This window comes from Falco peregrinus, chromosome 7 (assembly GCF_023634155.1).
Source record: "Falco peregrinus isolate bFalPer1 chromosome 7, bFalPer1.pri, whole genome shotgun sequence".
NCBI classification, from domain to species: Eukaryota; Metazoa; Chordata; class Aves; order Falconiformes; family Falconidae; genus Falco; species Falco peregrinus.
Genome location: NC_073727.1, coordinates 9,123,117 through 9,150,693, shown reverse-complemented (window position 1 = coordinate 9,150,693; position 27,577 = coordinate 9,123,117). Strand labels below are relative to the sequence as shown.

Sequence of the window (27,577 nt, the reverse complement as noted above, 5' to 3'; positions counted from 1 at the left end):
CATTATTTAACTAATTTAAAATCCAGATAATTTTCCTTAGGAAAAAAAAAAAAAAAAACCAGCAGTAAACTGTTCAGGGGCTGGTAGATTTCTTTGTTTCTAGAGGATGGTAAAGATTCGTGCACAAACATCAGCAAAGGGCAGCTTTCTGAGCTGTTCCCTGCCAATTGCTGACAAAGGCAGTCCTAATGAATCATTCTGAATTGTGATCATGTGCTACCAGCCCACAGTGAGCTGCCAAAGAGGAAGTGCAGCTTGTTTTCTTTCATTTTCTTGATTCCTATGCTGTAGGAAGATGAAAGGAGAAGGAGGAGGAGGCAACAGCGGCAGCCAAACTTAATAAATAATTCTGACGATTCCTGATATCAAATGGAGGCCCCTGAGTGGGACCCACTGAAAAATGACACCCTTCCGCCGACCCTGACGCCAGCTGTCCCTCCGTATGTGAAGTTGGGGCTGACCATTGTATATACTGTTTTTTATTCACTGCTTTTTGTGTTCATCTATGTCCAGCTCTGGCTGGTCCTTCACTACAGGCACAAGAGGTTCAGTTACCAAACTGTCTTTCTGTTTCTGTGCTTGTTTTGGGCCTCTCTTAGGACTGTGCTCTTTTCATTTTACTTCAAAGACTTTGTCACAGCAAATTCTCTCAGCCCCTTCATCTTCTGGCTTCTCTATTGCTTCCCAGTTTGCCTCCAGTTTTTCACCCTGACCCTGATGAATCTTTACTTCACACAGGTAAGCAACAGATATTTGGTCGATTAAATCTGACAGAATGATAAAGCACGATTTTGTAAGAATGATAAGAAAAATGTAATTTACAAAGGTACCTTGGCAATGCAAAAAGCAAATTTCAGTTATTTAGTTGGGAATTTTAACTTTTGATTTATATGCAAGTGATCAGTGTTACAATGAAACTGGAGCTTGAAGTGATCATTTCAGGAATGGCAAATAATCTACTCTCTGTTAAATGGATATAATTTAGTTTAAGGTTGTGGGGAAAATGTATAGGAGAGCTTGAAGCCTGGACACCCAAAATGTGGTTCTATTATTATTCTTTATTGTTGTTGTTATCAGACTTAATACACCTCCTGGCTTGTGTGCAGTCAGAATTGTAATTTCTGATTTTACTGGCAACCCCCCACTCCAGTTTTCCCTAAGTTGAGTAACATGTTCCTGAGCGAGATTTCTATTCTGTGTATCACAGTCAAAACTGTGGGTTGAGTCCTACTGCAGACCCAAATGGTCTGTATTACAAATATGTCCTCTATTTCAAGGATGCTGTGATGTAAAGGTAAATTAGCTATATAGCAGGGTAAAGGAAATAGCATCTGCATTTCAGAAAGAGGTCTTGGGAGTGTATCTGTGCTGTGGACAGCTGAGCAGCCAGGTGAGTTAAGCTGCACAGCACTCCGAGTTGCTGCAGTTAGACTTGCTTAGATGTACTTATGGGGAGCTTGGGTATCTTGGCACTGGGCTGCAGGACGGGATATTGGCATGCTGAGGCAAAGAAAGGCTGTCAGGCTTGCCTAAGATCCCACAGGAAGCTTGCGGGAGGGCAGGGACTGGATTCTGCATCTCCTCAATCCCACTATGATGACTGGAGCAGGAAGCCAAGCCTGCACTCAGGTGACCCTTGTTGAAGTCTGCTTTCCCAGTGCAGGGGTAGTTGGCCAGGAGAGCACCAGCCTGCCCTGGAGCACCCCTGGCTGTGCTCAGGATGCTTTGGGCATTGCTGTGTTTCCCACTTGGAACTAGCTCAGTGCCTGGATCTGGGTGCTTCTGTAGCACCCACAGTGTTTAACAGTGCTCTGTGGAGATTAGGGGCCTCTCAATTCTGAACATCCTGGCTGGAGAGGTCAGGCTGTGTTAGAAAGCTGCCATCCCAGAGCTGAAAAAGCAGCAACAGTAAGCATGACAGCTCTAAGAGGATCACTTGAGTTGTAGAGGGTATTAAATACTTGGAACCACGTACACAGTTTTGTGCTTGGGTTTACTTTTCTGGATTCAGTGTCTGAAACACCTGCTAACTCAACCCACTCCACTCCCTGGGACTTGAGATATATTAAAGGATTACAGGAACCTTTCATCTAGATGGTACTCAAATCCAGCTCAGGCATGTGGTGACCTAAGTTTTATCCCATAGCTATTGTGAGAGTCATTTGATAACGGTGTGGTTCCCCAGGGGCAAATGTCCATCATCGCACAGTCCATCCCCATCACAGTGGCTGGGACTAAGTCATAGCCCTAGGTCCGATTCTTCCCTCAGCCACACACGCAGGGCTGCTGTGGAAGTCTGGAGGCAGAATGCAGCATCTCTTTGCCAAGAGAAGCCGAGGCTGGCAAAGTTGGTGTGAGTATGGGGGGGGGGGGTGGGGGGTGCACAGCAGTCTGCACTCTGTGCATCAGAGTGCCAGCACTTGGGGCTTACTGTTGTGGGTAACTGCTTTCTTTCATCTAAGGAAGATCTAAAAAGGGACCATACAGAGTGCACACATATGTCCTTTTAACTTATTTTTGGCATTGCTGTCTGATACTGTTCAGGAAGTAAAGTCCGTGGTTGGAAACAGAAAAAATGCTAAGGCTATCAGTTCTGCCTTTGAGACAATTTCTGCTTTGTCATCGTGAATCCTCACATTCTTCTGCTGAGCCCCTCTGTAAAAGAGTGCAATGGTTACATGTCTTGCAGAGCTGTTCTGAGGCTTTTGCAACAATATTTGCAAGGGACTTTCAGAGTCTGTGATGTGCGTCATAATCTTTAAAGACCGTGGGTCACTGTAGACAGGCATATTATTAGTAGTGTTGCTTGCTTTAGAGCTGGTTGCTCCCAGTGAAATCTCATCTCAAATATCTCCCCAGCCAAAACAAAGTCTTAAGAAATACAAGCAGTCATTGTATGAATATAATGTAAGGCACAGAATAAGTGCACAAATTTTAAATCGCTGTTATTAATTCTTTACTTCTAACCATTGAGAGGTGGTTTGGCTTGAAATTCAGCATCTTCTTGAGACTGTATATTAAATATGCATCTAGCTTTCCGCAGTAGGCAAGCAAGAACTAGTGTGAAAGGGGTGGGGAGAGAGAATTTTGTTTTCAGTAATGGCTTGTAACTTAACAGACTTGTTCAGAAACAACTTTTATCCTTTTTTCTCTAGAAGGCAGGCAAGAAGGGTCCGCAGCTGTGTCTCATTGCATGAAAACCGTACTATTGACCTGGTGCTTACTTAGCCAGAGGGAAAGAAGCGGTCTATCTATAGTATAGGGACAGAGGACTGAAAGAAACCTTATGGGTCTCTGAAATTTGCAGGTGTTTGTTGTCTGCTGTACAGCACCCACCATTTCTAAATATGGCACTGCCAGGAAAAGTTTTAGACACAGATGTGAGAAGAAAAAGTGATTCAAAAAATATTGCAAATCCTCCTGGCCAAACAAAAAACTCATCTGGCAAGTGCCCGAGGGCACTTTTCAGAATAATAAGTACCTTTGAACTTGACAGAATGTTAGCCACAACTATTCTCTTTTTAATAGGTATCCTAAAGCAATTGGGACACAAATTTCAGCTCTATTTTATGTGTAGCAAGACACATAAGCCACAATGACGTTGGTGCAGCAGGGGTTGTTCCCAGACTTGAGCATCACCATCAGCAGATAGAGCCAAAGGAGCTGTAATACGTTAGGGTAGGTTGCCGAAGCAGGGGACATGTGAACAAAAGGGAAGCTACCATCAAAAGAGTTTTGACTCAGAATAAAGATTCTCTGGATTAAGAGCCAAGTTCAGGGTCCTTTGCGAAGGTCTTGATGCTCTATTTAGGGCAGAATAGAAAGGGTGCTGCAGATAAGGCTTGCATAATATTAGCTCCTCTCAGAAATCCCATGCTGGAGAAAATACATGTGGTTTCTAATGAGAGCACTAAATTTATTAATTGTGTCTATTCATTCTCTTCTGAAGAAAAAAAAATAAAATAATGTGACCTACCCTCTTAGGATAAGTCTGTCTACTTAGAAATCATTAAAATAAATCTTGAGTGAAATGAGATCCAGCAGCGCTTTTGTAAAACAGTAGCGCAACACCAGCTAATAACTGCATTGTACCAGGCCGGAGCAGCTCCCTGATACTGATCCATCAGATAGAGAGCTGAAGTGTGCCTTTCCACCTAGGGCTAAAAAGCCCATAGATATGTTTGCCTTACACCTGCAGCTCCCATGGGTTTATTTTGCTGCTTGATAAAACGAAGACTGCAAATTGGCAAATAATATATTTTCACTTTACGTGACTCCAGACAGGGAGAATCCCAGGACTCAGGCACTCTTTTATTTATGTCCTGCCTAGCCAAATCTTCCCTGCCCCTGACAAGGGCAGACTGAGGTGAGTCCTCAGGCTTTACGGTCAGTGTTGTGGGCAAAACGGTAAAGAAGGTCTGGGAAATAAAGTAATAAGTTGCCTTTTTTAGCGTGAGTGAGGGGTGGGCAGGGAAGGGCTGGCTTCGCCTTGTCCTGTTTGCTCAGACTTGGCATTTCCCTGGGGAAAGGATACAAATGAAGCAGAAGGGAGGCTAGGATGGAGGGTTACGGACTCAAAAAACAAGGTGTGGGCCAATGTCAGTAAGCTGTAGGGGATGCTGGAAATCCCAGGCCTTCCCTGTGGCCGGGCACAGCAAACCATTTGGTAGGCTGTAAGTTTAATCATCAGGTTGGGAACTTCTCAAGGGCCTAGGGCACGTGGTGCTGAGCTAGGGAACTGTGAGGCTGTATGGATGGAGAAGGGCTGGTAGGCAGATTTACCTCTTCTTCCTCCTCCTTAACCATCTTCCCCTTTCTGTGGCATGCAGACTGAGAAGCTCACCCTGCCTCCCAGGCAGGGCTGATGAAGTCAGGGACTTTCAGAAGAAGAGAAGTGGTACAGAGTAAGACACTTGAGAGGGGAGCTGGCCATGCTGGAAGTGCCTGGCAGGGTGGGGTAAAACCAGCACAAGGCTTTTGGAGAGGTTAGATGCATCTCAGTGGAACTGGGACACATATTAGCTCTGGGAGCAAAATCAAGAGAACTTTTCATCCTCTAGTTACCGGGGTTAACATTTCAAAAGTAATACCACCAGTGACAGAACAGAGAGAGCTTTTTATGTAGGAGAAAGATTTATTTTTAGTGGAAATTAATACACCATATATTATAAAACATTATTAATTTAAAGCATGCTTTAGATGTACATAGAAATACACAGGGGTCTAACTACAGATGGTAAAGCACTAGCAAATACGGTTGGCGTAAAATGTTGCCCTCAGTGTTGGATCTATAGGAGACAAATTGCAACTGCAGCAGACTGGCAGGCTGTCAGCACCCGACATGAGGAATGAGGTCGGGTGTCTTAGAAAATAACTGGATATATGGAACGTACACGTGCAAGTTTACTGTGGCTGCCAGCCCCACAATGGTCCCTGTCCTTTCAGGATTATTTTTACCAATTTACACGACTGAATGCAGTAGTGAGTTATGTTGCCCATGTCTGTAGGCCTTATAAACCACGTAGAGTCTAGAGAGTAGAGGGGAAAGTTGCGTATTTTGGGGAATCTGATCCAAATGAAAGAATGCACACGGGAGAAAGAGAGAAAGGGCTTGGGACTGGAAGATACACAGCAGAAGAAATGTATATGTGCTGATGGTGAGGGCCTCTGGGCCTGCATGAGGTTGTGGTGTATTTTCAGGGTGCAAAGAGTTTACATGCAGTGTGACAGAGGAAGAGAGGGGCAGTGGTGAAAGAAACTTGGAAGGAAAAGTACGTGCTATGTTCCTTACAGAGATTTTGAAATAAGAACTGGTAAATACAGCTGAACTTCATTCCTGTGCGGAGGGCCAGCTTGAGACGTGCACAAGCACTTAACACATACCTGAGGCTTTTTGGTAAGCTGAGCTGTAGCTCCTGTAAGAGTGAATTGATCAGCTAGCACTAGAGGTCCAGTGGAGGTTTGTGCCAGCTGTCACATCAGCACAGCTATATCAGAGCATGGACTGAAAATTGCTCCAGTGAGGTTTTCTGCTTCTTTTGCTCTGGGAATATGTGCCTTGGCTCTGACACCTGTTTCATTGATACTTACAGGGCTGGAGTGGCTCCTGATTTAAACCCCTTAAACTACAGCAGCCTGGCTCTGTCTGCGTACTCTGCTGCCCAGCAGCTCTGCAGAGCTCTCTGCAACCGAGCTGCTGCTGGGCTCCTGTGCCACCCCCCTGCTCCTCTGCTGGGGCCTGGTAAAATGTCTTTGAGGTCTGCTGTTTACATCAGTTCCTGCAACAGAAATTTTCCCTGGCTGTATGAAGGACTTTTTGGAGTCCTTTTGTACTGCTGCGTTTTTATATGCCAGACATATACCTCAGGGGGGTGGAGGAGGGAGTGTGAGAATCTCATTTGAGGTTTCTAGTCCTCTGGCAAAAACAAGGAGTCAAAACAGGATATTTCTCCTTTAAAGAACAAGCAAAAGGGGAAATACTTCTAAGAAAAGAAAGTAACCCTTCAGACATCAGAAAATTAGTAGGGACTTTCACTGAGTTTTCTGTGTTGCTGTTCATCTTGGGGTTCTCTGAAAGGTCTTTTTAAAGAAGTCTGCCTTCTGCTTGCTGTTTAATCTATTCTTAGGAACAGCCTGGTTTGCTCTGGTTTGCTGGAAGACTTGCTTAGATGACTCAGATATTGACTGGAAGCTTTCTCCACGCTGTTGCGGGGAGGGGCCATTGAGCAACCAGTCTCGAGCTAAATGACTGTTAAAAGCAAAAAGCTGCACCCACGCATGTAAGGTATATTGACATCAGCTTCTGACATCCTTATTCCCACTGAACAGGCTTTTATTCTGTGACAATCACATTGCTTTCATGAACTAAGGCCCCATCAGTGTTTAAGCAAAGGTGGCAGAATGTGGCCAGCTGTGTTTCTGTCTGGCAGTGAATTGGTGAAAGTGTCCACATTGTATGCTGTGGCTTTCGTTCTATGTAGCATCCATTTTCTAAACTGTTAATTTTCTTTCTCAATGGCCATTTTTCTCTGATAAAATTCAGAAGCTTTTATTACAGAATCATAGAATTTTCAGGGTTGGAAAGGTTGGAAGAGACCTCTGGAGATCATCTAGTCAACCCCCTGCTAAAGCAGGTTCTCCCAGAGCAGGTTGCACAGAATCACGTCCAGGTGGGTTTTGAATGTCTGCAGAGAAGGAGACTGCACAGCCTCTGGGCAGCCTGTGCCAGTGTTCTGGCACCCTCAGAGTAAAGAAGTTTTTCCTCATATTCAGGTGGAACTGCCTGTGTTGCAGTTTGTGCCCGTTGCCCCTTGTCCTGTTGCTGGACACTACTGGAAAGAGTCTGGCCCCATCCTTTTGACACTTACCCTTAAGATATTTGTAAACAGTGATAAGATCCCCCTCAGCCTTCTCCTCTCCAGGCTGAACAGGCCCAGCTCCCTCAGCCTCTCCTCATGAGGCAGATGCTCCAGTCCCCTCATCACCTCCGTAGCCCTCCGCCGGACCCTGCCCAGCAGTTCCCAGTCTCCCTTGACCTGGGGAGCCCAGCCCTGGACACGGCGCCCCAGGTGCGGCCTCCCCAGGGCAGAGCCGAGGGGCAGGGTCACCTCCCTGCCCCTGCTGGCCACGCTCCCCCTCACGCACCCCGGGGTCCCGCTGGCCCCTTGGCCACCAGGGCTCACTGCTGGGACAGGTCCAGCAAATGTAGAATCACAGTAACAGCTGTTCTGGTGATCTCACATCTGGAGATCCTGCTGGGTCTGCTGCAGGAACATCATGTTTGACTTTAGATAAGTTATCCACGGAGCTTTTGCTTGGTAGGGCAGCCTTGGACTGGTTTATATGATGGGACTGCTTTGTGACATTAGATGGATGAGTGGGTCATTTGGGAGGAACCGCAGGAGATGGTATTCAGGAACTTAGGAATTTTCTAGGTTGTGTGGACCCAGCACGACTCATTGCCTGCTGCAAATTGCTTGTCTTGTGCAGTTCTTTGCACCGGCTCTGAATACTTCTGTTCAGTCCAGCTCCTGAAAACTGTCAAAATTAACGGTACAACATGTGTGAGTAGGTGCTACTTAGAACAGGTGAGGATTGTGGAATGGCCCTAGAGACAAGTTTTACTTGTTTAATTTCACTGAGGTCAGGAATCTCTTCCCTCCCACTTGCCCACAGTCTCTTCTAGAATAAGCAGAACAGGCGGTAAGTCTTGTACAAAATGCATGCATGAAGTATTTTGAACCCCACCTCTTCTCTAAAAACTGACAGCCCCTCTCTATGCACCATGGAAATGCAGAACATTCACAAGCCTCTTGTACCTCTCCTTCCAGTAGCACATAAGTAAAACAACATAAAATTTCTTCCTGAACTCCTGTGAGAATTCATGATCCAGGAATTTGGAGAATGAATCACAAAAATCTTTTGCGAGGGACACTGCCCGATGTGTTAACTATTTGAAAACAGTATCAATGGCTGCAGAATATTTTTAGATATTTCCCCCACCACCACCAACTTTTCAATTTTATTCTCAGCTATTTTTTCTAGGGCCTGCTGAAAAGCTCAGTGTTCTTTGCTGGTTCAGCTAGTGCTAAGCAGGCTGATGCGTCACAAAAATAATTTCCATGTCAAGGCAGCTGTTTGTGGTGAATAGGAGTTAAATGACAAGTTGTTCCAGGAGCACTGGAACAAGTGAAGCCTGATTTTCTCCAGATCTATGTCTCATGCTTGACTTTCAGCTGCTTCCATAACTGGGGCATTTCTTATACTTTGCTGTGCAGACTCTCATGTTGGGTGATGCGTAGGATCACTATGTAGGGTTCTCCTGACAGAGGTCATGTATATCAGGTGCATTTATAGAGTTCCTTACTTCTGTTGCTTCCTCAATTTTCAGGAGGGTGATAAAAGGATCATGTCTTTGATGCTTCAAGTATTTTTCCGTCAGTTCTCTGAATGGAGTATTTTAAGATTAGTGGGGGGACAGATAACAGGTTGACAGGCAGACACATGCCTACACATACATAGTGATCATGTAAGTCCTGTTTCCTTGGGAAAGCATGATAATCATAGCAAATATTATGCAAGCTATACTAAAGGGCATGCAAAACCAAGTTAAATGGGTAAGGCAGGATAACTCAAGGAGAAAATGATTAGGAAACAACCCAGAATAAGTCATACAGCATGTGTTTTTTTGTAATACTAGCAATCAGTGTGCTTCAGTGTTGGTTTAAAAGGACATTTGTAAACAGAGTGTGTTTGGAAACCATGTTAGCTTAGAAAAAATCAGTGATGCTTTCCTGTAATTTTTTTAACAAATAAGATATAAAATATGCTAATGTATTTTTGTATAATTTCTGATGGTGGTTAAAAACTGTGGTTGATACACCTAGCTACATTACAGAAAACATGTCAGTATTTTGCCTTTTCTGTTACAGCAAGGTAACTACTGGGCCTGAGCCACCTCTCTATAAAAATACATATTGTTGCATAGTGAACAGACAGTCAACAGAAGCCAAATAATACCTCACAGTAAAATAATGAGTTTGATTCTCAACAGCATCCTTTGGGCAATATAACATGGATACAAACTTATATATCCGATTTCCCGCCAGGGTACTGTGATGGGCTCTTCAGGCGAGCAGCGCATCTGACCCAACATGCCAGTTTAAGGTGGACTATGTGAGAGATGTACTGTTCGGTCATGTAAGAGCCTGAACAGTATTACTTGCCTCTATGATTACACTGGCATTGGTCCTCTTGTGAATACTGGTGTAAAGGACCTTATTCCCAAGCCAAAGTTAGTGAAAATAAAGGTGTAGACATTTTGTATACAAGAACATTGTGATCACCCACTGAGTGGTTTTGATACTTTGCTTAGAGCTTGTCTGCCATGGATAAGCAATAAATGCAAATCTGTTATGAAATGAAACCTATCATTACATGCCTTGTGACCTGTGAGACAGGATTCCTGTGGATCACAGTGTCTTTCTTTACTTACATGTATCCTATGTTTGATGCAATATTTTTCTGTTTTGCAGGTGATTTTCAAAGCTAAGTCAAAATATTCCCCAGAACTACTGAAATACAGGTAAGAACTGTGGAAATATCTAATGTGGTAAAGAAGAGTAGCCATGCTTTTTGCGAAGGACTACATCTTTTATAACTTGTGGCTTATCTCAGCTATTCATATTTATATACCAATGTTTTATGATGATGGTTCTGAGGCCAGCTTCTTCCTATGACATTTAGAAGTCTGTCATTTCACAACACAATTTATAGACATTCACATATTTCAAAGGCAAATATTTTTTCAAGTGCAAGCAGAAAACACTCACCCTCGTGATTTGTTTACAGGTTCTTAACATTTGTATGGCTAGGTGAATTCAGATCCAGTGCTTTGGTAAAGGTAGCAGATGTATTTATTTTGGCAGGAACGAGTGGGACTGGGTATGTATTAATCCATGAGGTCAGTGGTAATAAAAGACTCAAAAGTTTGAGAGAAGAGTTGTGAAAGGGAAGAGCTAGAGTGAATGGATTCAGCTTGATGATGTGTTTGGGAGCTCACAGGTAACCTCCCCTGACTCCGTAGAGTTAAGGTTATGGTAGCTTTACATTTAGGTGGAGAGATTTGTTTGGGATCTTGTGGAGCAGCAGAAATTGTCAGGAACTACTTGAAAGCTCCCCAAAGGGCAGTAATGTCCAGAAAGCTGAGGAAGCTCAGTAAATTAATGTTTATTGTGGCAGTACCTAAAAACCTCAGCCAGGCAAAGTCGTTTATATGGTGGTGGGGCTGGAGGGAGTTGTCTCCATTCTAAAGAAAGACTGTATAATCTGAATTCAGGGTAGGAAAACACTAATTTGAAACTGAAGTCTGACCTCTTACTTGCTGACTGTTAGGAGAACATACTCCTGTATCAACAGATCAAATATTAACATTGCCCTTGCCCTGGAAGGTTTGGTATCCAATAGGGTTTTGATACAGCTGGAGAGGCGATCGTCTGGAACAAGTGCTTCAGCAACCATGTTTGGTAGAATGGCAGTACAGTGAGAGCAGGCTTGGGGTGGGCCGGGCTCGGGCTGGTGAGGGTACGGGGCGTGCAGAGTGTGAAGGCTGGCTGAGGGATGTGGACTCCACGCTGAACCGCAGCTGATGCAGAAATTGTCAGGGTGGGAACAGAGAGTCTTGCATCTATTTTGGTGGCCTCAGGAATGCTTTCAAGTTAGTCGGTCTGTGTATATACCTTGGCCGCATCCCAAACCACAAGGGGCGAGATCTGGATGTTCCCTGATAAACGCTGTGGCATACAAATACATTCACCCCTCTTTGCGCTCTGGTTTCTGTGGGAAGGAAATCCAGGAGCATGGGCAGGCAGACAAGCACAGCACACGCCAGCCAGCTCCCCAGCCAGCTCCCAGTGCAGGTGTGCCTGCCCCTGATGCTACGCATAGGCAAGAGGAACAGAGGATGGCTTTGCACAAAGCCTGGGCTGCAGGTTAGGGTGGTATGGGGCAGGTCCGTGAACATGTTCCTGGCTGGCTTTAGAGATGAGAGGTAGAAGCTTTGAACCTCATCTGTTACTGATGTCTGTGGCAAGGCTTTATTCCTGAAAACGGCTTGAAAATGTCTTTCTTCAAGCAAAGGGATCTTGTGATACTTAGTCAATGCTTGTGGTGATATTTAGTCAATGCCTGTGAAGTAACTACATTAGCACCCTGCATGTAGTTCTTGGAATGTTTCCGTTCCTAAACACTTTTGTATTGTGACTGGAATTATTCATGCACAGACTACCCTCCCCAGAACAGCTCCATGTCCACCCAGACTCTTGCCTCCTGCATTTCTAACACAGATCAGTCTTGGATCTGGTCTAGCCTTTTCTGTCTTATGCAGGTCTGTTGATGAAAGACTTCAGTAGTATTTTGTTTTAATATCTAGATCTCTTAGCATGGATGTGGTTACTCTGTGTAAAAGAGCCATGTAAATAAAGCTGACCTCGTTTCTATCTTACACAGGGCAAGTGGGGTGCTGTAGCACGTGCATGCTCACAGCTGAGGTCCTGGATCTTAATTGTAACAGGCTCATGAAAGATCATAGAATCACAGCGTAGTTTGGATTGGAATGGACCTTTAAAAATCATCTAGTCCCACCCCTGTCCCATGGGCAGGGACATCTTTCATTAGATCTGGTTGCTCAAATCCTGATGGAGAGATGGATGATGATTGATAGAAAGATGGCTGGCTGGCCTGCAGACAGGGGCTGGAGTCTGCACTTACTGAGTTTGATCTTTCTTCATTGCTGGATGTTCACTTTTTGGTGTTTTCCTCCCCATTTTCATTAATGAAGTGTCAGACCTTATTGTCTGGTATTGGCAGTTCTGCAGTCAATAATGGCAACACAAACGGGGCAAGAGGATCTCAGAAATCAGAATCATTTCAGATACAGAAAAAGCTGATAAAATCCTATCGGAGATCCAGAATATTAAGTCAGCTTTACTGAGCACAGCTTTCATGATGTTGTCACTGGCAAAAGAGCTCAAGGTGAAGCCTGTGCCAGACCAACTTCATATTTAAACAGTCCTTCTGCACGTCTCCCTGGGCTTGGGGTTTTCTTACAGTCACTGGGTTTGGATGAGGCTTGCAGTGCTGTGTGTGCACACCTTGTTAGCACACAAGCCTCAGATGCTGTATGGTTTTTCAGGAAACCACGTACAGAATGCAGTAGTTTCAAACAGATTTTCATGTTTTCACGTTGAAAAAGGCAAAACTCACGGCATTCATCTGAAGTTTGATTTTAAGCTCAAAGGAAAACTTCAGGGTGCATCCAGCCTGACACAGAGAGAACAGAACACCCTGGCATGTGCCTTCCCCAGTCAAACCAGATTACATATGGCTCCTTTTAAGGGACTAGCTCCAAAGTGGGGATTAGGCACAACAGGCTTTTGAACAGTCACTGGTGCAATCTGGAAGCACCTCTCCTACCCTACTTTTCTGTTTTCTAAAAAGCCCCACATGCTTATTCGTGCCTTGTAGATGCCCTTGTAGTTGAGATGTAAGGATACGTTCTGCCTTTAAATGAGCTAGGGATGCTTTCTGCAGCTGCAGAAACCCTAAAACTGCCCTGAGAGACGCAGCCTGCGTCTCCATCAGTGCTTATTCAGAAGTCCAGCAACAAGGCTTCTATTGTCAAAACAGGCAGCCGTTTCCCCAGCCACATCATGTCAATAAGGGGGATGGAAGATCATTATGTGAAGAGCTGCACAACCGACTGGCCATGACGGCTCACCCTGGCACGTACGGGAGCGTGTGGGCATGAGAGCATGACAGTGCTTTTTTTTTTTTTTTTTTTTTCCCCCCTAAACTCCATCAAGGAGAAGCCCGACCTGGAAGCCTCTAAGCCTTGCTGGTTGCAAGCCAGCACCAAGGGCATGCAGACTGCGCTGAAGCAGAAGGTCCCCTTGACTAAGATGAGCAAAAAGAGAGCATGTACCTACTGTCCTGCAAGTGGGCAGCATGCCAGAGCATACCTTTCCTCATAAGCTCAAACCCCGCAAGAATATTTTACCTGCACTACAACAGAGGAGCAAAGATGAGACTATTAAATCTTTAGACTTTGGGAGGGGAACGAAAGGAAGGCACATGACTGCCACTTAAAGACTTTTGAGATCTTGGTATGTAAATGTACCACCACCGTAACTAGGAACTGCATTCTCCAGAGGAAGCCATGTGGGAGAGGAGCTTCGGGACTGCAGGGCTTTCAGCATTAGACTGTGAGGTTTAAAGAAACTGCCTCTAGCTGCTTATCCTAAGAACAGAGCCCTGCCCTGGAAGGTTAAGAATAAGCAGAATCTTCTCCCTGAGAGGGAATTTCCGTGACTGGCAAGGAAAAGGCAGCATCCTCGATCACTGCCAGATATAACTGGAAAGAAGGGCGCTGATTCACAGGCAGGGACTTTCAGGCTTTCAGTTCTCCCTGTTAACACATTTAAAAGGTCTCAAAGATATACCCCTTCTTTCCTTGCCCTCTGAAAAGAAGCCAGCTATGCTTCAGGTTTGTAGCTGTATTAATGCTATCAAAAAGGATATGAATGTGTGAAAGGAGAAGATAACCATTGGGTAAAGTATTTTTAAACAATCAGAACTGGATTCCTCAGGGACAGTCTAGATGTTTGTTGTTGGCCAAATTCAAAGTTTCCAGCAGGCGTGAAAAGCTGTGGCCGAAACCTCTTGTTCAGTGACTGCAGATTATGACCCTTATCAGTAACTATCTTGGTCAGCAATGATATTGAGGTAAGCAAACACCTGAAATGGAAACATGCCTTCTTTAAAAAAAAAAAAAAAAAAAATTAGTGAAAAGCTCCACAGCTGTGTGTAGGTGTAAAGAGGAATTAGAATCAGCTTTCCTTGAGTATGTGGTATACTTACACTGCAGGCTCAGTGCTGGGTAGGTGGGGAAAAAACAGATGGAGAAAACCAGTTCAACTTCTGAGCTTCTGTCTGTCAGTCTTCTCTTCCAGCTCTGCTCCTGTGGTTGTGGAAATGAACCTTTTGCCCAGCATAGATGGCAAAATGCCAACCCAGAATCAATATGCTTATTTAAGTTTCTTGGTGTTTCTTCCAAGAGGTTGCCCATGCCCCAGTTATTTAGGCAAAGGGACAAAGAAAGATGCTGGGGAACCAGTAATTCAGAGATTTTAACTACTATTAGATGCTTCCCTAATTTAATACGAAATCTGATGGCAAACATCAGCAGTCAGTGATGCTTCTCATGGCAGTGGTGGGGTGGTAAAACCAGAGTCAAAACCAGTCCATTCCAGGAAACTCAACCTTTTGTGAGATTTCTCCTGTCAGTGAGCAGTGAGAGGGTTTGCACTGTTTATGAAGTGCATGCTCTAAGAAAGTACGTATGTATTTAAGTACTGTGCTGTTGTATTTCTGCTGCAAACAGTCTTCTGAGTTTTGCTGCTTGGGATTAGTTTCTTTACTTACAGCTTGTTGTGTAACTGTAAAAACAGGTTTGAAACGAGCCAAGTTAATCTCTCCAGCAATTTGGAGCGCTTTGATTTGGGCTCAGATGGCTGGTCGCTGTGGCAGTCCGCCACGTGCAGCTTTCATCGCTCAGAGTGGACCTTCCATCTCATGACTGACACTTTGCTGAACAATGTTGCTAAAACTGTTTTCTCCTCACTCTCCCAGGTTGCCCCTCTACCTGGCTTCTCTTTTCATAAGTCTCCTCTTCCTCTTGGTGAATTTAACATGTGCAGTATTGGTGAGGACACAGAATTCAGAGAGAAAAGTCATTGTCTCTGTCCGGGTGGCAATTAATGACACGTTGTTTGTGCTGTGCGCTGTTTCACTCTCCATCTGCCTGTATAAGATTTCCAAGATGTCTTTAGCCAACATTTACTTGGAGTCCAAGGTAAGGTACATTTTCAGTTCTTTTCAAGTACCTTCTGAGAGACAAGGGCAGTGCAAAGCAAAGCCACGCAGTTCTTCAGATCCCCTGAAGCTGGAGGCCTTAAACCTTCACAGCTCACGTTTGGCTGGCCATCCTGTTCATTACATGAATTCAATATTAAGTGGCAGCAAGGGTGCCTTTGGCTAACATCAGTGACCCCAAAATATGTATTTTTGAGGCAGAGCTTATAGAATTTATTGACTGGAGTTTCTCACAGCTGTTTTTCAAGCGGATACTGCTTTCTCCAGGTCCCTGGCTGGAGACCACTTCATTTCAGTACTGCTACATAGAAGTGGTCTGTACTTCGGGATCCTTCAGCTTGTGAAATCATTGACTGCTTAAGTTAACTGTTTAAGGTAGCAGCATGCTGAAGATAAGCCAGACAGGGGAGTATGAATCTCCCTTTATACATTTGCAACCCGTCCTATAGATAATGAGAATGAATTTTAGAAGAAAATGCATTATAATTTAGCCAAATGGGGAGAAGGGGAAGTAAGTCTCTCCAATTACTCTACAAAATGCTCTTTAAAGAAATATTGTTAGGTTTACAGCTTTGGACACGTTCAGTGGTCAAGGCACTGGGGAACATCACATAAGCACGCAGCGTTTATTATAAAATCAGTGAAGACGTTTTGTGTCTATCAATAATGAAACAGAGCTTTCAAAGGTCCGTGCATTTGCGGTAGATAGTTAAATTTTAAATTACTAGTTTAACAAATAGCACATTACCACAACAAACCTCAAAAAAAAAAGTAAGTTTCAGCTGCTATTTAGAAAATCTGATAATAAAATTCCTCTCTCCATTTAGTTAATCAGATGAAAGGAGTACTTTTCCTGTTTAATCAAATCTGGCCATACTGCACAACAACCGAGCTGAATACAAGATTTAAAAACACAGCTTAGTTTGTTTTGTTTCCTTCAAGCCTGTCATTTGCTGACCAAAGGGCATGGGCAATGGATTATTTTTACTAGTAAGAAAAGTTTTTCTACTGCTGCAAATCACAGAAGCATAAATCTCTGTAACAAAGCAGTGTTAACCTAAGGGAGGTTTTGGTAGATCACTTTGTTCCGTTTCCTCCTCCTGCAGGAAACCTGATCTTCTTTACTTCAAGCTATTTCACAAAACCCAAACAAACTCTAATACTATTGCAGACAGGAAAGGACAGAACACGGAGACGATGGAAGTTTGAATGTGGAAATGAGAATTAAAGAGCGCTTTGCTCCTTTCTGCTGACCTGAAATGGGAGTTCCTCTGGGGACTTCCAGTAGGATTTGACTGCACATACTTTAGGGATACAGATGGCTGGAGCTGGCAGTGGAAAAACATCCTGGTTTAATCTGCTACTGTTGTGCTGAAAAAAGTAGCTAAAGGGAAAAAATCCGTTCTCTGCAGTGATATGACAGAAGTAGTGCTGGCGATAACGCACCCTCTGTGGTGCATGTAGACAGGCATCGGTACTGGCAGCCTTTTATTTGCATCTCCCAAACACATTCACCTCCGTGACCTGGTGTGGGGGGGTGGCTGGGGTCCCTGTGCCAAGGCTACGACAGCACCAGGGAGGTGCCTGGCCCTGCCCTTAAGGTACCAGCTTGGGCCAGTTCTGTGCGGGCCAGAAGCATCACGCAGTGGGCCATGCTACCAGCTCAGGGCTCCCCCTCTTTTCGGCAGGGGCCTGTGACTGAAAAAGGACTCCTCTGGCGTTACTTTCACTGCTGCGCTCTCCCTGCCCCAAGCCACTAAGTTGATTTGACTGGCGGCAAAACCACGACACTTTTACCCCCTTTTTTTGTATTTGGTGGGATTGAAGTTTGTTAAATCTCTAGCATATCTAACTATTAACTAATCAAGAATGACAGCGATGTAAGGAAACCTGTATAGGGAAATACTGACCCTGTTCTGCTCTTCACTTGTGCTCTCCCCAGTCTGTAACACCGCTGATCTGGGACATGGGATGTGCCCGTCAGCAGCTTCTCCCTGCTCTCTCGCCCTCGGTTTCCATGACAGCATCACTGACTTGCCAGTACCAAAAGGGAACAGAGGAGTCCCTGGCAAACATTTCCTCTTTGTGGCATTTCCTGCTTGCTGGTCTTGCCACAGCTTTCACCACTGCCTACCATGCGTCTGCCTTCAACTACCACACAGCACCAGGCTCCCGACTCACTCCTGACAGGGCTGCAGGTTATGTCCCGGTGCATGGTGGTAGTTCCAGCGTGTTGTAAGCAGCAATTTAGTCAGAGAGGTTGACTGTACTGGGGGTTTTGTAATACTCCTGAGCCTGACTGTTCCCTGAATCAGTATTATTTTGCTGGGAAAACAGGCAAGCTAGTTTTCTGCAAGCTTTTCTGACTACTCCCTGAGCTCCTCTTCACTGACGCTCACCAGGGAGCGCAGACTGAGGAGCTGGATTGACAGAGCCGCAGGGACAACAGCCGCCAGCGTGAGTGAGCAGCAGAGGGGCCCAGGTAGGCTCCTAAAGGCCAGGGATTCAGGACATGGTGACTTGGTGACTTCCCCGGTACATCACTAGCCATGCAGTTATGCCTGTGCTCTACCTGCCACAGCGCTTTGGACATCTGCTCCTTGGCTGCCAGCCTGGAAGCGGAGTGTGTGAGTGGAGGGAACAGGGTGCAGACCTTCCAGCCTCCTGCACTGGTATAAAAGGTCCTGTGAGGGGAGAAGCAGCTTCCCTCTTGGCCTCTCTCTCTCACACAGATGAGAGGAGCCCGTCCCGGTGGTGTGGGTCTCTGCCAGGAGAAGGAGAGGGCAGGGCCAGTGAAGCAAATGACTGCAAGGTATCTTGCTCCTCTAAAAGCACGCAGAGCTGTAACCCATCTTTCCCCCTCTGGCTATGCAAAGCGCTATTTCAGAGCCAACTGCACAGAATTTACTTTGAGCTTCTTTCAAAGCCGGTCCTATTTTTGTACATCTGCCTGCCTCTGTGATCAGACTCACACTGATCTCTGTATCCATGGCTCCCGGATTCCTTCCTTTCTTGCTGCTACAACTCCTGTGCTGGTGTCTTAGCCTCCCCCAGTGACCTTCCCCACCTGACACAGTGGTCAGGTGTTTCACTTATTCCTCTCACTGGATTAGGCTCTTTCCCCTGCTCTGCCCGGTCTTCTCTCTAGGGCTTAGGAACTGTTGTGATTTCACGCTTTGTAGTCTCATTCCTTCCCTTGTGCCCACGCTCCCACACACAGACTGCCCTGCCACGGTCCCTCTGCCTGTAGGCTGAGCTTCCACTTTATCTTCTCTGTGTTGACACTAGGTAAGGCAGGATGTTCTGTTCCTCTGTGCTGCATTTAACTGCTGTTATGGTCTGCTCTGTACTTAGGAAATAGGTGCACAGCAAGCAGTTGTAAAAGAACGCAAGATTGCATCATGCCAGCATCTGATACAGGGTGCTCTATAGCTAATGCACAGCTGAAGGCTGAGTTCTCTTGCTCCATCTGATACCAAGTGTAGTTCTTACTCTGAATGTAGCGTTTGTACAATAAATAAGTTGTAGGAAATAGTCACAGCCCATCTTGGTAAGGGCTGGAACTGCTACCATTGCTGTAAACTACTGGAATAATAAAACACAGGAACATATATAGTATAGGATATGCTGATTAAAGAAAGAAAGAAAGAGAAAAAGTCAGTTGCGTTAGACAGAGTAGCATGACAACCCCCAAAGTCCACACAAAGCAATGTTCTTCTCGAATATTATTCCCGTATGAATAATAACTTGTGCTTAAAATCTCTTCCAGGGCTCATCAGTCTGTCAGGTGACAAGCATAGGAGTGACTGTTATACTACTTTATACCTCACGAGCCTGTTACAACTTGTTCATCTTATCGTTTTCCCAGACCAAGAAAGTCAATTCTTTTGATTATGATTGGTACAACGTATCAGATCAGGCAAGTATGAAAATATTTGCTAATGAGAAAAACTCATTCTTTATGTGATGGCTGATTTCCTAAATACTATGACAAGATGAATTAATGTATTTAAATCCTTTTCTTCTTTTCTATTATTCCATGCACTGAGATCGTTTTGCTCCAGGAATATAGATTTCTGGTAATTTCAGCGTAAGGAGCAAAAAAACCCTCAGTGCTAGCCAAATAATTAAAAAAATAATCAATCTTTTATTTACCTTAGTTTTATTGTTAAAAAAAGGCCTGTTATTAAAAAAGACAGGTGTTTTGTCCATTAGAAAGAATGTACTGTACTTGGAGAAGCAGAGAAACAGTACTTGATTCCACTGAAGTGCTCAGTCCTGGAGTCATCATCAAATCTCCTGTTGCCACCCAGGCTACAGAGTTACTTACTTTGATTCTGTCATTAGCAGAATAACTTTGTAGTTTGAGGATAAGACTAAGATTCTTACCACCCTTTAATTGCAAGTGACGATTCAGATTGAAAACTAACAGTGATAATAACACTAAAGGAAATAGCAGGGGATTCTTCATGGAATTTTATGAAATTTGGGCATCCGGCTCCGTTCTCTGCTGTGAAGCATGGAGTTAGGTCCCAGTAGTTTTCCAGCTCTGCCAAGACTAGGAAAAATGGCCGGGCTGGGTCTGGACCGTGAGCATATTTTTTTTTGGCCTCAAAATCCCAGACACCTGACATCTCCCCACGCTCTCATCAAGCACCTGCAGACCAAAAGCAGTGTTGCCAGCCACGCAAGGGCCTTGTGTTGCCAAAGCGGTCAAGCAAACCCGGAGCCATTAACAATTTTCTGTTGAGCAGTAGACAAAACTGTAAATGAGAAGTAGGTAAACAGTAGGGTAGGATTGCCCAGAGGAACTCATTATGAGTTAGTTGAGTAAGGTCTGTCAAGGGACCACTAATCAGCCCTGCTGCGGTGTAAAGAGGAGCGCAGCTCGGTGTTGCCACTCCGCGTAAATAGAACACACAGGTTTAGGCAGAAGGGCGCTAGGCTGTGACTTAGCTCGTGAATCAAACATTTTCTCTCTTGTTGGGGCCTGGAGCGTTGCTGCTGCTCCTGCTGACCCCTTGCAGGGGGCACTTCTTGTGCTGACTCCTACAGCCTGGAGTAGCAGGGGCTGGAACTTTAGGCCAGAATATTTAGTCCCATTTCCCCCATGGAGGCAGAGGTTGCTCACAGGGAGCTCACTGGAACGCTTCAGGCCTTAGGTCACTACTATGGGGTTTTGAACATCTGATCTGACTTGCGACACGAGGGTTGCCTGGATTTTGGGGTAAATGGTTTGAGCTGTACGTAAAGAGCCTGGAACAAAGAGGCAGGTACTCAATTTGGTACCAGAATCAAAAGTCACTTTTAAAAGAACAGCTTGATGTTCGTACTGTGGTGCTGCCTCAGGTCACCTGTCAGACACATTACCCTTTTCTCTTCTGTACAAAACACATGAAAGGACCGGATTTGCCCTCTGCAGCTGTGGTGAGTGGTGGAGGGGAAATCTAGAGAGAAATTCAAAGTTAATGCTACAGCAACATCATGGTTATTCAAGCTAACAACGTACGCCAATTTGAAGGGATCCGAGCCTTAATTTTTAAAAGCCAGATTGCCAGCAGTGCCCTTGATGACCTGGGTATTGATTGTTCCTTTAGGTATTATTCCCAGCTGGAAAAGGACTGGAAAACTAGTTTCTTATTACCTGGATTTGATCACTTAATCATTAATAGTTGCTTGCCAGGCTCTTAGGCTGGGAAGACCCCTGCATGAAACTTTGATTTTGCTGAAGGAAAGACAGCAGGAGGAGGAAGAAAGAGGAGGGAAGGTAGAAGGAAAGGGAAGTCACGTACCAAACAAGATAGCATAATGATTTTTTTTAGTATGCCTTTAATCATTAGCCAGGTTAATCTGGCTTTACTGAATGGAATTTCTGGCCGTGTTGTCAAGCATTTCAGTCACTTAAATATAAATCTTCATAAAAAGACATGTTGCCTCCTGCACCTTTAAAGGAGCTGCCATCTTTATTTTTAAACATTCCTCTTTGGCTTTTCAACAGGCAGATCTGAAATGTCAGCTGGGAGACGCAGGTTACATAGTGTTTGGAGTGATCCTTTTCATCTGGGAGCTCTTGCCTACTTCCTTGGTTGTGTATTTCTTCCGTGTCCGAAACCCTACAAAAGATCTAGTAAGTGGAATTTATTACTATATTTGTTACTATAATGTCCAGGCAGGTCTGGAGGGCTCAACTTCTGAAGGAGCTTTTGCTTCTTTACATTTTGACTTCTCTTTTTCAATGTGTCCTTGGCAGAATAAAAGCAACCCAAGCTTCCTACTTCGTTGTACTAACTCCTCATGAAAGAAATTCATTGTATTTACCCAGAAGGAAGACAGGGTGTTTCTCAGGCAGCTCACCTTAAGTCAGGAAACTTCTTAAATTTAGGGACATCCTCCCTTCGAGTTAATACAGTACTTTACTGGAATCAAGTGGAAATGGAGTTTGTTATCCAAACTTGGGATCTTTCATCACATAGCAGTGAAAATGGCTGTATGCTAACTGTTCAACTGTATGAAGGAAACAACAGATTGAATTCTTTCAGCCCTGTACCCATTGAATTGTCTTCATGTCAAAGACCAGTAGCCACAACAAGCACTGGCTGACATTTTTGTTTGCTATTTCAGCAGAGCAGAGATGAAGGAGTGAGTTGTAAGAATAATTCCCTGTAAGTATCCTTAATATTTAGGTAGTTAATTGCGGGCAACGTCTCCGGGTTAGCATAGGATATGCTGGTTGACAGGCACGTGGGGAATGTAAGCCCTGCACTAGGATTACCGAGGTGATGTCTCTTTCTGTAGGCCAAACAAACCAAAGCTAATATTCCCCAAGAAGGATGTGAATGGTAAATTCACAAGTAAGAAAAGCAATTAATAGAATAACATTTTAGAGAAGGTGATGGTTTTTGTTCTCACCTGTGGGTTTCAGAGACAATGATACAGCTAAGCTTAACAAGGAAGTAATACCTGACATCACACTAAGGAACCCCATGGACCCCAGCGTCCATCACCAAAAAAATTTCAGCCCCGCTCCTGCTTAGGAGTTAGCCAGGAGAACTGCAAATGGATTAAATGTTTTTAAGTACAGTCCAGTGGTGCTGCTTTTCTAAAAAAGTGACCACCGAGAGATCTCATTTTATTTAAAGGGCTTTTATTTAGTAAATTAGTAAGGCTAGACCTGGTGGTCAGGTTTGGGTAGTGTCTGTGAGATTCACAAGAGAATGAAAATAGGGGATGTGGCCTAGTCTCTCCTTCCAAAATGCTGATCACGTATAGGCTTGGAGTCCTACTCAAACGGAGTGGAACAGGCAGTGTTCTCTCACAAAGAGCACTGCAGTAACACATACGACATTTTATTTTTGCACTGTGATTTGGAGAAAGCCCTAAATCTCCAACTTCATAAAGATACAGCAGGAGATCCATTCAGTAACACCCCTTCTTCCATGGATACCTGTTTTAGAGTAGACATTCTCTGTCATAGTGGATAGGCCATACATGGAATTTTTTCTACACAAGACAAATGTTTGTGCTAAACAGTATCACGGGAAGAGGAAAACCAGAAACAACAATGGTGGAAAGAAACAAGGAAGAGGCTGTAGCAGGGCAAAACCGCCCTTCAGTGTAAGCGTGCCACAAGAGGGAGACCAAGGGCCACGGGACTTCAGTCTGTGCGTTCAGCAGGCCCGCTGTCACAGCGGCTCAGTATCAGATGGTCCGGTGGTTGAGAATTTTGGCCAGAAAGCACGGGGTTAGAACGAAAACAAACCCTCTTTTAATTAAAAAAAAAATCTTAACACCTCTGATTCGGTAAAAATCCAAAATGTTCTTTATTTTTAATAAGGAACAATCCCAAGAAATAGTTGTTGTTTGGTTTTACGTTTCATTCAGGAATTCAGAAACCAAAATTTTGAGCAGAGACAGCCTGAGTTCAGCACTGTTGAAATGTAAAGCTCCACTCCGTGGATGCTTATAGCCTGGAACGAGCTGTCAGCCTGCTTTGGTGCTGACATAGGGTAACTGCAGTGCGTGGGCCTTTGCCTTGCCATACCTCAGCCAGATGAATGCTGGAAGGGAGAAGATGACAGACAGACCTATTTTTACTTCTATTTTGTTATTTCTACTTTGTTATTTCACATCTAACACGCAGGGGAGATTAAGCTGCTCTCCCGCTTAAGGCCAAGAAGATGTCATCCCAGCTTATCCACACACAGGTGCAGGAAACCCTGTTCCCTGGGGGTGGAAGCAGAGGATCAGTGGAAGAGGCCCAGCCTGGTCACTGATGTCCCTCTGCACTGTTTCCAGAATCAAACTGACCTTTTGAATCTTGCATGTTTCCTGTTTTGATTCGTAGGGAAATAAAAGCAAAACGTTTTGTAAATGAAGGAGTTACATGTACACCCCTTGCCCTGTTTTATCAAAGGGCTTTTCCTTGGGATTTCACACTCACGGCACCGTAGGGCGGGTAGATACCGAAATTGCTCAGAGGGGTCCTCAAGGGCTTTTCAGCCGTGGTTCCATTAAGCAGGACGCCAGGGTTCAGCACGATCGGTTCCTGAGGCAGGGGAGGCAGCGCAGTGTGTGTGTGGGCGGGTTACAAATGCGGGAGGTAAAACCAAACCTGTTTAGGTGTTGTGTATCCTTCAGCTCCTCAGCTGCTTCCCCACTGCTCGCCTCAGGTCAGCTGGCTGCAAGCGCCAAGTGCCCAGGGTGGACAGCAGCTCAGCACAGACAGGTTACGTGCAGACGGGAGGGTGGTTTCAGAAATGGGTCATATCTGTCGGCTAGAAGGAAGGAAAAGCCGTTAAGATCAGCAGACCGTCACTGTGCTGGTAGAGAAAAACAGAAAATGCAAAAATATTTCTGTTGTTCACAGCAAATTGTCTATTTGATTTTGGAAACCAGGAGGTGAGTCCGCAGTGGCTTCTTTCAGAAGTCAGGCACCAAGCGGTTTATCTGTTGCAAGTACTGACTGAGGTTTCCCTTCCCTCAGGCCAACGCAGGAATGGTCCCAAGCCATGGCTTCAGTCCCAGGTCTTATTTCTTTGACAACCCGCGCAGATACGACAGCGATGACGATCTAGCATGGAATATTGCACCACAGGGGGCACAGGGCAGGTGAGATGCAAGAGGGAACCGCTGGCTTCCCGTAACGGGAACTTGCTTCCCAAAGCAGAGGAGGAGGAACTCTCCCACAGGGCCAGAAGACTAATGTAAATCATCTAGCTCCAAGCGCTGTTGCGTAAATTCCGGGGGGCGAGGGGAAGCAAAGGGGGAGGGGGAGGTGGAAAGGCAGCACTGAGTGACAGACGGTAGGGATCCAAGGGCCCCACAGAGGCTGCAAAGACACAAGAATGAAAAGGCTTACGTAATTTAAGGGTCGTAAAAGCGTGCTGCTCTTTGAGAAAACATGGGTTGCACGTTTCACCCTCTGCTGCTTCCAAGAGCGGCCTAAGACCTAAGACGTGCTATTTAGTTTCAGCTGCGAGCAAGGCAGCCTAAACACCCGGCTCCCTCCCTCCTCAGGGCGAGCAGCGAAGAGCTCGACAGCGCAGGCAGCAGCTTGCGAGGGTGGTAGCGAGCAGCCTCTCAACTTCGGGTGCCCTGCAACACGGCTGGATGTGTTGGGGGTTGCCTGAAACGAAGGGGGCGTTTGCTTTCCCACTTGCCTAACCGCTGCAATCCCACACAACCCAGACCCGGCACGAAAAGCCCCTTTTCTCCGTGTAACCGTGGGCTGTAGGTAAGGATTCCCTTCCGGGAGGGAGCAGCTCGCAGCAAGAACAAGAGCGATAGCACCCGGTCCGGAGAAGGAAGGGCACTGCCAGGACACTATCCTGCCCTGAAAGGAGGCTCAGTCACGTGTCATGCATTTGCTGTTCCTGTATCTATGCTATGCTAGTAGTAATTAGTATAATCAATTATCTGCTAATGAAGGCTAACTTGCTCACCATAGCTAACATACCCACATCTCCTCCTCATCACTCACCCGGATGGCGCAGTCGCTGTCTCTAAGCCCAAACCAGGATCTGATAGAGCAGGATATTCAGCACTCACGACTATCCATCGTCCCACCCCCGCGTTAGTTTTTCACGCCGTAACTACCCCCCGGTGCCAGGCTGGTAGCCAGCCCCGAGCCAGAGGCCCCTTCCCTTCCGCAGGGAGCCACGAGGGAACCAGCCGCGCCGGGAACAGCGGAAGCCAAACCGGCCACGCGTGGAAAGCCGGGGCGCCAGAGCGGCTCCCAGGCACCTGCCCCCGTACGTGGGCACGGGAGGTGAGCTCTGCCACTGACAGGCCCTCGCAGTGACGCGACTTGGCAGGGATCAGCAGCGCTGCTGCTGGGATTTTCAAACGCTTTCTGGAATAGCGGCTCACAGAGAATGAGTTGAGAACGCCCGAGTCAAAATGACGAACAGATCAGAAAAACAAAACCTGGTTGAGGGTTTTATTTTACTTTTGCATTTCAGCATGAGAACTACCTCTAGGCAATTACGTTCTGCCCACTTTCACTAACCACGTATCCACAGAACCAGCCTGCCAGTCACTCACACTGCTCTTTTCCTTTTAAGTTTCTCTCCAGACTACTACGACTGGGGCCACCAGCACAGCAGCTTCATGGCTTACATAGGATCCCTCCAACAAGATCCAGCACTGGACACAGACCGGCCAAGCCCGTTATAACTTCAATCAACTGCAGCACTCTAGGACATTCCAATATTAAACCAGATATTCTGAAAAACAAAGCTTAGCAATTTTTCTTCACCTTTTGGTTTTTAGAAGTGCTCCTATGCACAGATAAATGAAGAACTTGTCTTTGCCACGAGCTTTTCATAGTTCAAGAAGTATAAGCTAATGATTTAAACTTTGAAGACTGTCCCAATTAATACCTTGTTCTAAGCCACGGCATTTTTGGCTTTGAATGGAGTTGTTAGAGGGTGTAATTTAATCACTTTATGCTCATTTTAAAAGAGCAAATTTCATGAAGTGAAATGGCATAATTATTTTCTAAGTATTTTATTTTTACACTGTCTTAGGTTAGAAATACATGATTACGTTGAATATACTGTAAACGCATGAATGGGTTGTTCAGCCGCATGACAGTAGCAATTCTTACATGCACATAAAAGCCTGTAAGGGAAATATATCAACCCGATTAAATAATGTCTTTTTCAAGTTACTGCTACATTCTCAGAGCACAATTTACTCTTTGGATCACCACTGCTTACTCAGTATGGCAAGATGGTTGGAGGCTAAAAGTCATCCATACTCTAGTTATGATCTCAAAACACACCGTTTTCTTACTTTCTTAGAAGAACGCAGTATCGGCAGCGATAGGGGCAGTCTCAGAATGGTAGAGATTGGCATCTGCACTGGCTGGAGCATTGTGAACTGCTGAACAGGCTGAAAATTTGTAAGTTTGAAAAATTGAAGTGATGTTATCATTTCTGTCGATCACTTCTAGGTGTATTTTCTAAAAGAGCAAAGTCAAATACCTAGCCAGGGAATGGATAAATCTAACAGGATGTACATACGTATTTATTTATTAAAAACCTTGGAAGCGTAGTCTGGGAACATGAGCCAGGAATACATAAAGCACAAAAACCTCAAGCGGACCTAGAGGATAAATTCTACCTAACTAGCAGAAGGTCAGCAGAGCCCTGTTTCAGCCTTGTATGTTCAGGGATAAGTTTGATAGTTTGTGGTGTGAGCCACGGATAAATACCATTCCAGGATGCGACATTTGCACCTAGCAAGCCTAAAATTAATTAATACTAATCTAAGGCAAGCAGGAACTCCAACTCTATTTCAGGTCTTCCTACTGTGCCAAATACTGACTGGTATGCTGTGCTGTGAAGCATCACACCCACAGCAGCTCTCTCTCCTTCCCATAAATACCAAGATATAATCCACATCTCCCTGGGAGAAGAATACGTTTCTTACGGTAAGGTAATCTTTACTTCTATGAAACTCGTTCATTTTGAGGCGCGCTAGAACATTCCCAGACAATGGAGAGGCTTGATGTTTTCCTCATATTCAACTTCAGGAAGTACAAGTAGAGAACTCTTGGTATACGTTTCACAGGATGCAGAGGAAAAAAAGAAGGGCTTGGCTGTAAACCTGATCCATACTTTTGGCTTCCAAGCAGACCTGAAGT

The 27,577-nt window shown here is 45.0% G+C and overlaps 1 protein-coding gene across 2 annotated transcripts; it reads left to right on the top strand.

The window, feature by feature from the left end:
• Positions 1 to 226: 226 nt before the first annotated feature.
• On the top strand, positions 227 to 26,599 carry GPR137B (G protein-coupled receptor 137B). Of its 2 annotated transcripts, XM_055810269.1 has the most exons (8): positions 266 to 440; positions 600 to 738; positions 10,035 to 10,084; positions 15,187 to 15,409; positions 19,199 to 19,352; positions 21,432 to 21,556; positions 24,413 to 24,537; positions 25,992 to 26,599. In XM_055810269.1, the coding sequence occupies exons 1-8, from the start codon at positions 370 to 372 to the stop codon at positions 26,101 to 26,103; spliced, it is 999 nt and encodes a 332-aa protein (XP_055666244.1). In that variant the 5' UTR covers positions 266 to 369; the 3' UTR covers positions 26,104 to 26,599. The 2 variants fall into 2 exon arrangements, with proteins under 2 accessions (XP_055666243.1, XP_055666244.1); XM_055810268.1 differs by having other exon boundaries at positions 227 to 738.
• Positions 26,600 to 27,577: the final 978 nt, after the last annotated feature.

Bases quoted from the DNA above. Each gene is read 5' to 3' on its own strand.
- GPR137B (XM_055810268.1), top strand. From the start codon at position 370: ATGGAGGCCCCTGAGTGGGACCCACTGAAAAATGACACCCTTCCGCCG. The intron at 10,085-15,186 runs GTAAGAACTGTG...TCACTCTCCCAG, and splicing joins CCAGAACTACTGAAATACAG to GTTGCCCCTCTACCTGGCTT. The intron at 19,353-21,431 runs GTATGAAAATAT...TTCAACAGGCAG, and splicing joins CAACGTATCAGATCAGGCAA to ATCTGAAATGTCAGCTGGGA.